At 34.5% G+C, this 12,496-nt stretch overlaps 1 protein-coding gene across 3 annotated transcripts in view; it reads right to left on the bottom strand.

Moving 5' to 3' along the window:
- Positions 1–1,114: 1,114 nt before the first annotated feature.
- KLHL8 (kelch like family member 8) overlaps positions 1,115–12,496 on the bottom strand; it is a 34,321-nt gene continuing 22,939 nt past the window's right edge. For all 3 annotated transcript variants that reach the window (XM_087826641.1, XM_087826649.1, XM_087826637.1), the window contains 4 exons: positions 7,476–7,644; positions 7,094–7,253; positions 4,447–4,648; positions 1,115–4,218 (listed from right to left, as the gene is read on the bottom strand). In XM_087826641.1, coding sequence (XP_087682767.1) covers positions 4,095–4,218; positions 4,447–4,648; positions 7,094–7,253; positions 7,476–7,644 — 655 coding nt within the window. In that variant the 3' untranslated portion in view covers positions 1,115–4,094. The remainder of the gene's footprint in view (positions 4,219–4,446; positions 4,649–7,093; positions 7,254–7,475; positions 7,645–12,496) is intronic.

Genomic DNA, 12,496 nt, shown 5'->3' with positions numbered 1-12,496 from the left:
AGTCATAAAAAACACTAGTTAACCACTGATTTGTTGTGGATCTTGGGCTACTTAACATCTTTGAATCTGTTTTTTAACTGTAATATGCAGAATTATAGAGATTAAAATATTTAAAATGTTATTATAAAATGACTGGGTACAGACTACACATTTTAAAAAGTATACTTATTAATGCTCCCCATGACTGACTATTCAAATATAAGAAATCCCTTATACTCTAAAGAGTTTGTTCAGGTAGACTGAATTTAGCCTCAACCATTCAGATAATGGCAGAGTGATTTGTTAAAATAGCAACAAAAACCACCATAATTTTTGCATTCAAATAAGGTTTCCCCTCAAAGAAGCTCCATACTTCCTTCACTGAAGTTGCTATTGTTCAGGACAGTATTAGTAATCTTCCTCTAAAACTGCTTGCTTCTGGAGAAATTTTTTCCCAGGGGAGGAAAACATTCTTTGAGGATAGACTTCACCTGTGATGAGCATAAAATATTTCGAATCAAGTCCGATGAATAAAGCACATGGAGCCATAATCAAGTTAAGACCCTGCTCAAAATTAACATATGACTCTCATGAGGCCAGTTCTCTTAGATGACTTACAAATGGATTCTTTGGGCTGTTTTTTCAAAGAGAAGTTTCAGAAATGTTTTTAGCAATGGCACATAGCTAAAAACCAAAAAACCCCAAAATTACAGCTTCACAAGGTTACTACTTGGAAGGGCAATATTATCTTAGTGCATAAAGAATCTCACTTCTATATAGTACACGTCTGCAACTGCTGAAGAGACAATTGCTTAATCAGTCACTGAACAGTTAGTGAAACTACATCAGTTACCTTTAACTTTTTTAAGGGTAACAAAAATCTTCCTATTTCCAGTTCAACAGAAAGATACTTTTTATAAGAAAAGTATTATAGCCAACCTACTAAATTGACTTGTATTTGAGATGGAGAACAATTACATCATCTTGATAAGGTTCTATAAATGGAATCAAACAATGAGAAGCAAAGTTATATTGACCGTTCAGAAAGAAGTTCCTATTTCTAATATATGCATGCAATATATTTAATCAATAAATAGCACTGATATGAACCCAACTCTTTGATCTCAGTACTTGATAGTGTATATGATAATTTATTATTTTGATTTGCTCTGGAGTATTACCACACAAATATACATACAATTTTAAGAAAAAAAGACAGAGCCAACAACATCCCCAATAATAATTCTTTAAAAGTCTGATATGAGAAACCACAGAAAACATTCTTAACTGATAAGACATGAATTAGATTCCAAATGCATTCTCTACCATATAACACATGGAGAAAAAAGGAACAAAAATGTTTTTCATGTTTACCATTTGCAAGAGCAGTTTATGCAACTTCAACAATCTCTTAACTGGCATTTAACAGCATTTTAAGTTCAAAATACATTTGGGAATTAAAACAATGAATAATACTCCTTAGAAGGAATACAAAATTTATTCAAATATTTAAAAAATAATTAGTAACACAGAATATAGTGAAATTAGTCAAAAACAGTATCAAGTAATTTGTTCTTAAAGTGGCAGTGCAATACAGTAAAGCAGTGGCTTTAGTGACTAATGGGAGACTCACACAAAAGCACCTAGAAATATATCTTGAAAAAATAATATGCAAATTTTCACTTTTTCTTTTTCCCATTTACAATTTCAAAATTTAGCTCTACTTTATATCACTTTTTGGTAGGCGCTATTAACATCTGAGGTTAAAGTAACAGGCCTCACAATTAAGGAGCCATCTCTGAATATTTCATCTCTTTACACTTATGAACATAATCATCGTTCAACTGCATGATTCCTTTGGCCTGATTCTCATTTCATATCTCAAAGAATGTGTTTTTAATAAAGAGACTGTGCATACTGATTCCACTATTTGTCTTTTCATGCCACCGTCAGGTCCCTCGAGGCTATGCTGACTGCCCGCACACAATGTAACCGCCAGCCACATGTCCTGTTTGCTTCACCTGCCTTCTCTTATGAGCAGTTCCTATTTTATGGGTGCCTGGGATACCAACTTAGCATGTTAGATGACTAGTGTATAATAAAAACGAGAATTGGAAATGTAACAACTTTATGTTCCTATACTCTATACACATGACAAAGGCAGAAATGTTAAAGAAAAAGACATTTTAAATTATCTTAGAAATAAGATCAAAAGCCCCTTCACCACAAAATAAACAGCAGACTACTGGCCATACCTAGACAAGCACTGTGATACAAGAACAGCATTAGATATGAAAAGTACACAGTTGAAGCCAGGTTTTGAGACTTAGTCTCTACATCCAGCCAGTTGTAGCCAGTTTAGAAAGTGCTGTAGAGTTAAATGCTTTCGGGATTGACTGAAATATGGTTTTAGTTATATATGAGACCACTGGTTCAGATCCAGCTGTGACAAAGGAACTCACTTACAGGTTGATAGCAAAAAATGGCATAATTTGGGAACTTTTAAATCTGCTTCATGAAAGACCTTTTTCTGCCAGCCTGAGCCTTCTTACAATTTTTTCTTTTTGGGGGGATGGTCCACTATACCCAATATGCACTGGCTTTTGTAATGAGGCTTTTTGACCTACTGCACTGACAAGCCCACGCTGCCATTTAATGAAGACCACAGAGTGACTAGGCAATGAACTTCAGGTGGGCTTAGTGTTCTTCCTTGTGAACCAGATGACTGACCAGCAGCAAATTATACTAAATTCTAAGGCATGACTAAAGGGAAATTTAGGAAGACCAAAGGAAAATTTAGGAAGACCTAGAAAAGAGGTGCCAAACTACATTGCAAATACAAGATATTCCTCATAAATATGTATAAAAATATATGCATATGATGGAATAGGCCATTTTATAATGCTGGTTAAAACCATGAAGAGCTATTAAATCAGTAGGTGTGTGATTTAAATCCTGGCTTCAAATTAATGTACAGAAATATTTTCAATTCAAGTTAAATAAATATACTGAAGGGAATTAAATAAAGTGGGGAAAAAGTAGTTTAAATCTTTCTCTTGTTTCTACCAATAGTATCTTTTACTGGTAGTGATGGATGTGAACTAATCAGTTAACTAGAGTCTATATAAGATTTATGTAAAAATGCATTCATTTTCATTCATAATAAATTAACCCAGATTCTGTACAGTTAGAAACACCAGAATGGTGGCAAGTAGCAAAATAGGAAGTTCAAAATCAAGTAATTAAATCAAAAAAAGAGTGTCGAACACATTTTCAGGCTCCCCTCATTAAGGAGTCACATAATCAGTGCCGTTCTTTCTCAAGGTCTCTTGACTGGGCACTAGAATAACATCAGCCCTAAAGCTTTCCTCTAATATTTACACTGGTTCAATTTTTGATTATGAAAAAATTCCTTTGTTGTATAAGATGAAAAGATAAAAGTGTACATTCGTTCAGATGGATAGTTCAGCTAGGTCTTTGGTGTCCTAACAATTCAAACTGAAATTAAGACCTCATAACACTCCTACAAGCTTTGAGCCAAGTGGCATGCAGAGACATCAAACATTTGTTTCTATTTCTGTCAATATCCAAGAAATTGAAAAATCAACACCTAGAAAAAAGCAAGGCATAAATTCATCAGCACTAAGCAGAACTGATCTTCAAAAAGAGGTCTCTTCTATATCCTGGTGTTGATGAATATATTGTAATCTCCCCTCTAGGAAAAATCCACTGCCTAAGGTTAACACCTTTAGGCACACACACACGCACAAAGTAAAACTCAGCAAGTGACTGTTTTACATTTTGATTCATCCACAATCTTTTAAATGGCAATTTCAACATTTGGCACTACTTTAAACATTTTTCAGAGAAGGTATGGTTCCAGGTTCAAATGTCCTCCTTCCCTACTCAATTATTTGCTAAAGTGGGAAGTATAAAATTTAACTTTATTACTAATAATTCTTTATCTACTATTCCAAAAGTTGCACTTAGTCACAATACAACAAGTTTACATTTAAATAAGACTCTATAATAGTAGTTAAAACTGTTCATACAAAATCCTGGTCTTCTTTCTTGACTATCAGAGATGACTAAATTGTCGATGGCTGGAACTCAGATCACATACAGTCAACCACATTATTGGGTCCATGACCTACATCTCGAATTTGGCTCGTTAAACAGGCACACACAGCTACGCCTGCTCCAGCTCTGCAGTGAGACACAGATCCAACAAGCTCCCACCTGAAAAGATAGAGGAGAGAGAATGTTATCTTAAAACAAAGCATGATTTACTTTACTCAAAGTACCAACGAAGATAAAAACTGCCTATTATGGGACTAGTTTTGAAAGACACCAAGCTTCCTAAGGGTGGTAAGATATCCTAAATGTTTTATATTAATCTACATCTAGCAGCAGTTTAGCACCAGTTACTGAAAGATCCCATTAAGTCAGAGAGAAAACGAAAATTACCTGTTCAGCACTGGATCAAATGCTTCTACTGTATTTAGGTATGCATTGCCATTATGACCACCAACTGCAAAGATTTTGCCCATCACTGTTGCGATCCCCACTCCACCCCTGGGAGTGGTAAGTGCTGCTACATAATCCCACTTGTTGCTTCGAGGGTCATACCGCTCAACTGAACTTAGAGGAGAATTATCATCAAAACCACCTATATGGAGAAAAAAATTTAAAAAGCATTACATTTCATAGACATTAACTGCTAAGTCTCAATTCAATAGCTTCTACAAACTCAATCTTTTAAAAACATTTTAGAAAACAGAAAATCAGAAACAAAAATTCATCTCAACACCTATCGCCACTACATCTGCTATTAGACATTTTCTATAATTCACAGTAACTGAAATAGTATTTTACCTCAATACTAGGAGTAAAAATCTTAAAGTAGGAAAAACTGGAGTCTCTGTATCTAAGCAGATAACTTAAGACAAAAAAAACAACAGGCCTTCATATAATTTTCCCTTAGCTTCCTAGGGGCAAGCAAGACAGCACCGAGATTCCCCTCTGTGTGTACATGTGTAAATTATATTTTTAAACAGTAACAGGGCTTGAGAAGAGAATAAACTACACTGTCATTTGACTCATTCAGATATGTTAGTTTTCTGTTTCCCTTAATACTATAATTGCCATCATAATTAGGGGTGATAAGCTGACTGAATTCTTACTAGTTTTTGCCAAAACTATATCTTCATGCAACATGCTCTCGGTGATGACCGTCCTCTCTATAAATCATTCTAACAATGTTACTTTAATATTCCTGAGGGTTAGACAGAGACTGTTATTTCAACAGTGCCCTTTCCTTTAAAAATAAATGTATCTCTCTTTATGCTCCAGCTCAGTCTCCATGAGTAATAGTTCTCTTTGGTGACTAAATCTATTCTTGTAAGGACAGGAAGTGTTGATACTATGATTAGTCTATTTAGAAACAAGGTCGGTAAAAATAATATCAACAGAATCAATGTCTCTAATGGGTTTAACTTGATTTAATCAATGCAACTGAGGCAAAATTCACGGATTTTACATGCATAACTTGATGAATTTAAACAAATGTATACAGTACTGTCATCACAACCATGATAAAAACCATTTTTTTCTTTATAATAAAGGGTTTAGTTTTAATTACTGCTCATGCTAATGTAGAGGATTACATTTTTAATAGTTATATTTTTCATAGCCCTCCTTTGTACTAGCTCCCTATCATTTCCTTAGGCAATGCTTATAAATTTATAAGAATTCAAAACAGAGGAAAAGAGGGTGCAACTAGCGTATGATATATGTGCATACAGTTATCTCCAAAGCTTTCTTATTCAAATCATACCTTTTTAAAGTAGGATATGAAGACTAAGAGGGGATTTTTTAATGGTCAGTCAGTCTTCTTTTTACCATACCTCTTCTAACTATAGGTTAGATTTAAAAGTAACAGCAACAATGATACTCTATTGACATAACATATATCAATGCCTATGCTGGACAGGAAGCTGTGAGAGAGAGCAACAGTGTACTGTAAACTCTGGTTTCTCATAGACCAGAGTTCAAGTTCCAGCTTTGTCACTTGTTTAGGCTTGTGACTATGAGTAAATTATTCACCCTCTCTGAGTTTGACTACTTTATAGAACTGCTGTGATCAGGCAAGATCTAAAGGTAAATTATGTTATTTCTCTTCCTCTTTAATACATGTAAGCACTAGAAGATTCAGCATTACTTCTATTACTTGCAGATATTTAAACACTAACAGTATCTCCTTCTCTCATCAAAAACTCTAAGTTATGTAACACCAAACATTTTACATCAACATAAGTATGACACGTGCTACTGACCTCTCTGAACTCATTTCTTCCTCTGCAGAGGAAGGGATTACTAATCCCAATGCAGCTACTTATTTATTGGGTAACTACAAAATACCAGATGCAGTGTGAGATGCTTAACATATATTATCTCTAATTCTTAAAACAATTCTGAAAGATAGGCATTATTACTCTCATCTCTTGGTCGTTTTAAAGCCTTATAACTGGAAGTGGGTGGACCAGAAGCAGCATCAATTATCTCCTGGGAACTGTTAGAAACACATAATCTGGGCTCCTCCTGTGCAGCCTGACAGTATCTCCATCTTACTCACTTGCATACAAAAGTTTGAGAAAGCACTGCCCTATGGTTCCTTCCAATTCTTCAATTCACTAAGTCAAAGAACAATATAAAGATGCCCAATACCCATTATGCATATGAAATACCTATTGGTTTGTTTCAAGTAGTCAACATAATTCCCTTGAGAAAAACACGTCTTTGATCTTTAAAAATTTTAGCAAAGCAGATTCAATTTGTGACCTTAGATTAAAAATATTTATCTCATTTAAACGTAATCCCTTACTTTAGATACACTTGCTACCCCGAGGAATACTATGGAGGTAGAAGTTTTAACCATGAAAGAGGAAGATGTAAACAAAAAAGCATGAATGTGAACCCTAAGAATTCGAAAGCAAACCTTAGGACTGATTCCACGTGAACCTAAGTGAAAGTAATTTGTGTGATTGTGTTGTTTTATAACACTGTCACTATACGTCCTGTAATAAATTAGACCAGAGAAAAATCATCCACTCACCAACAACGTATAAGCAACCATGGAGCTCACTAACTCCATTGCCTGCTCTTCGCTGACCCATCTCTTTAACTTCTATCCACTTGTCCAGATGTGGATCATACCTCTCCACACTAGATAAAGAAGCTACTCCATCATTGCCACCTACTGCATAAACATGGTTCTAAGTAAAGAGAAAATAAAAACGTATCATATTAGATTTTGAATTGATTTATATATTATCCTAATGGTAAATCAGAATCTTGAAAGCAAGCAGCATTTCGTGAAATAATAGGGCATATAATCAATATGTGCATACTGGAGATATGAATATCCCAGATCTTTCCTTATTTGGTTAGGGCTGTGACACAATGCAGTCCAATGAGCAAATTGCCATATAACTTACCACCAGAGCCACAGAGCCAACTCCTCCACGGGGAGTAATCATTGATGCCACTGTACTCCACTGATCACACTCTATGTCATATCTCTCCACATAGTTGAAGCAAGTGTTGTCATCTAACCCTCCAATTGCATAAATTGGGCCTCCTAAGGAGGCCAAGGCAATTCCTCGCCTGCAGAGAGAATAAAACTTTAGCATCTGGATTTGTTTTCAGAAAACAAGTAGCAAAAAAAATAATTGTGCTAATGCAAGTCATACATCATGTTAAACTTCAATGTGTTTTTCCCCCATTACATTTAGATTTATCCAAGCTTCAGAATTAGATGGCTACAGGGTTGCCAAACGTGCAAGTACGTGTGAACAGTGCCCTCTGGAGTTTGTGCATAGCTTACACAGGTTAATAAAGTAAAACCCAACAAATACTATAAATAGAGTCAAAAACATTCAGTTAGTGAAACACAGCTGCATAACTGAGAAATTGATGAACTGACAGATTGTTTACTATGGAAGTCAGAAGTCAACATCACTTCTAAATTCATATGTAATCTGCAGAGCATGCTTTGTTGCAGGGTTTCATTATATCACATAAAAGAACATCAATTTTTATATTACAAATTTTATATCAAATTGCTTTACTTATGTAGGGCATTTATATCTCTTCTTGGAAAGGAAGAGACTTAGCTCATGTTAAAAGCCAATTCACTATAAAGATAATCAAAAAAAGATTATATAAATTTCTTGAAGGGGAACACTTGGAAAAAACCTGAGAGTGGTCTGTAGGAGCTGAGAGTAAGCCCTGGCCAGCAGCCAGTAAAAATGAGAAACCCAGTCCTACAATCACAAGGAACAGAATTCTGTCAATAACCTAAATGACCTTGGAAGGAGTTTCTTCCCCAGACCCTCCAGATAAAGAGCCTAGCCCAGTCTACACCTTGATTTTGGCTTGTGAGATCCTAAGTGGAAACCTCAGTCAAACCTGCTGGACATCTGAACCGTGGAACTGTGAGCCAATAAATGAATGCGGTTTTATGCTGCTAACTTTAGAAGACTAACAAACCCATCACAAGACAGACAAAAATTTCGTTCTGTTCACTGTCTTGTTCTGCCTAATGCAGAAAATCACATCACTATACGTATCAGATGCTTAAGCCAGGAACTGAAGGACCATCCTTGCCTCCGCCTTAGTGGTCTTTCTAGCTCCCACCAAATTCATCATTAAATCCTGACAGTACACTTGTGAACTCTCTCTCAAATATGTGCTCTTTTCTCTACCCCAACTTCTACTACTTTAGTCCAAGGCACCATTCTTTCTTGGCTGAAATATTACAATAATCCTTTTGGTCTCCCAGACAGTTTTCACTCTGGTCCTTCTCAACTTTCTTCCCCATTTCATATGCAGAGGATCTTAGAAATGAGAAATGTGAATCTATCATTCCCCTGCTATTAAAAGCACATGTGTGTATTTCAAAGCCCACCAGATAAAGTAAATCCCGGCAAACCTGAAATGCCCTCAATCTTTGCCTACTGTTTCAGTCTTATTTCCTGACACGACTCCCTTTGATCTCTCACCCATACTTGACGTCTTTCATGTTCTCAGCTCTCCTTCACCTCCAGATTTTCAAAGATTCTTCATCTCTTTCCACCCACCATACTTAACTAAATTATTCTATCCCTTCAGATTTTAGGTCAAACAGGACTTCATTAAGATCTTTTCCACTCGCCAGCACTTTTACTTACCCTGTGCTCACGTTACCACTACCCTTGTAGTCATGTCTTTATTTGTATTTTCCCTTCTAGAATGTAAGCTCTATGAAGTAGGGACATTGGCTGTCTAATTTATTACTGTATCTTCAACACTTGGTGTGTCTAGCAGTGGTCACTTAACTGGTGTTTATTGAATAAATAAATCAACCCCTAGAGATGCTCTGTTAGGGCGAGGGGTCTCAATAAAACTACAGATTAAATAAACACCAGTGTCCATCATAGTGGAAAGATGAAAAAGAAAGGGGGAAAAGTAAAGAAAACCAGATATTTTCCATGTGAATATGACTGTAAAATGCATACTGAAAAAATTATTTGGGGGAATGCACATTATAAGCAAATAATATGACAAAATAACTGCAGTTCTATTATTTTTTATATAGTTGATAGTTATTGTAAAGTGCTCAGGGCATATTTTAAAAGATTAAAGAAATTCAACTGCTATTTTGCTAGAAGTTTCACTCAATTCTTGGCTAAAAACTAGAAAACTCCCTCATTTTAATTAATGAACTACAATCTAAACTATTTATCTGTAGTTACCATGTAGCATAAATCAAACTATTAAAGTATTAAAATGTCACTTGTAGATAAGTGGGAGGTAATAGCATATTTTAAGGTCAGCTTTTTCCCCTAAGATTTTTTTGTCCTCATGAGAAAGTAATTATGCACCATAATTTCTTTCACATTATAAACATGTATTAATTACTATGCTAACAGTTTATGTTCATTGTAAAACATCCACTCAGAATAAATTTAAAAGGATTAAATAAAATGTACAGAGAGTGAAAAATCTTTTTAGAAGAACTCTTTTCACAGTTCCATCTGATCTTTCATATTTATAACACACGAAGAAAACTCAGTTTTTTAAAACTCTTAAGAGTTAAATTGATAGAGAATAGAAAATTAGATGGCAATGTATCCCACGTGCAATTCAACTTAAAACTGCTTATTTGGGTAACAAGTCATTTTTAACTTTTACAGAATGTTGCTAAAGCTTACAAACCATACAAGCCATAATGTTTGAAGTTAGGTTTTGTTTGTTTGGGTTGGTTTGTTTTTTAAAATAAAATTGCAATAGAGATGTTTTGATTTTCTTTCTCTACACAAAGCTACTCTTAAGCAGTATTTTGAATACTTATTCAAAGAGCCCCCTTTTTTTCCTTTATCACATTTTCACTCTGAAACAAAGAGGCAGAATTATTGTAATATCCATAATAATTATGTAAATTAAGCTCAGTCTTTGAAATCCTCACCCTATTTGCTCAATTTTAAATTTAAAAAAGAAAAAGAATAGGTAATCTAATTTAATCTTCCATTTGGTGCAAACATATATGTTCCCTTTATGACATATAAATATATAATTCCATCATTGGGAGGCATTAGAGTACGCTCCATTAGTATTATATTGAACTATAAATAAATATTTATTCCTTCCGTCTAAAGCATCATACATCTCTTTCAACATCTTGATATTCTCTTAAGTGCTCACGTCTCCAGACCAAAACCCTTCAACAATTTTTTATATGGCACGGATTTCAGATCTCTTACTACTTCCTAGTCTGTACTTAGATGCAGCCCACATTTACAACAATTTTTGTGCACCCCTATGCACCATAATTACTTTCAAATTATAAACATGTATTAATTACTATGCTAACAGTTTATGTTCATTATAAAACATCCACTCAGAATAAATTTAAAAGGATTAAATAAAAATGCACAGAGAGTCTCATTTTTTATTCCTACAGGGCATATCCCACTTTGAGATGACAGCTATAGATATGGACAGATCAGCATACAGAACAGAACTACAATATCCCTTGATGTAAAGACTTCAATTCTCTAAAAAAAATCAATAGAAAAAATATCCTTGAGTGAGGGCTAACAAACAAACAACAACAAAAGATTAAAGGCTTCAATTCTATTAATGTAGACAACTATTTTATATTAGCTTTTTTTTTTTTTTTTTTAAGAGCTGCGCTTTATTTTGGTTCAGGTACTTTTCCCATGTGAAGCGTAATCACAAACCTGACTTCCCACTATGTTGTATTGTGTAATTGATTTTTTAAAAATGCATCATGCAGGTTTTACCTATAACTCTAATTTTAGTATTTTTAGGTTTTGCCTCTAGATCTAGAGTAGGTGTGGTCTACTACGATTTTGAATCCTGATTTTATCACATGTTAGCTATCCTTCTACTTTAGAATATCTAAAAATTGGGTATTCGAGTCATTTAAAAAATTCTGAACAGGCTAGTAAACATTTACTAAGTCATGTTACTAAAAACCTTCCTCCCCTTTAGACTGATCTATTTATCAACATATATTTCAATTTACTGTGGATGAAGATTATAAATATTAATACTCATAGTGATTAAAAATAATGAATAGAAATTGTGGGATATTTTCTTATCATGTTAAAATACATATCTCTTAGTCCTAAAGCCATTATCTTAATAGGGAAACACTAGAGACATTTCCATTAAAATAAGGAACAAGGCAAAAACACCTATCTTTGTTACTATTCACATTATATTAGATTATTAGCCAATACAATTAGAAAAGAAAAACCAATTAGAAGACTAAGAATGTGTGGGAAAACTGGCAAAAGTTGAATAAGGTCTACAGATTAATTAATAGTTTTGCACTGATGTTAATTTCCTGGTTTCAATCACTGTACTATGATGGTGTAAGATGTCAACATTATGGGATCTGGGTGAAGGGTACACAGCAGGATTTCTCTGTCTCCTCACTCCTGACACTTGGGGCCAGATTGCCTGTGCTGTGGGAGACTTTTCTGTGTGTTACAGGGTCTTTAGTGGCATCCTTGGCCTCTTCCCAATGAGATGCCAGCCCCAACTTCTCCAAGGTCCCTACCCCCAACCCAAGCTGTGACAACCAAAAATGCCCCCAGATATTACCAAGTGTTTCACAGAGGGAGCAAAATCACCTCCAGTTGAGAATCATGGGTACCAGAAATTCCACTATTTTTGCAATTTTTCCAAGTCTAAAATTATTTCAAAATAAAAAGTTTTGTTTTTTTAAAAAAAAATCAATGCTCAGGTGTAAGTGAAAACTATAGACTTTATCATTATCACACTCTAATATACGATTCCATTTTTAATTCTCAAGAAAATATTTTTAAAGCATCACATTGGATACTTTTAACAAAATCTGTTTAAGAAGATACTTAAAGGTTATAAAAATGTAAAAAGTAAAAAATTAGCCCTTTGGATCATAGGAAGCTTTCTTTATTTTCTATCA

Source organism: Miniopterus natalensis, chromosome 1, assembly GCF_054644295.1.
Source record: "Miniopterus natalensis isolate mMinNat1 chromosome 1, mMinNat1.hap1, whole genome shotgun sequence".
In the NCBI taxonomy this organism is placed as follows: Eukaryota; Metazoa; Chordata; class Mammalia; order Chiroptera; family Miniopteridae; genus Miniopterus; species Miniopterus natalensis.
This window is presented reverse-complemented; position numbering and strand designations above follow the sequence as displayed.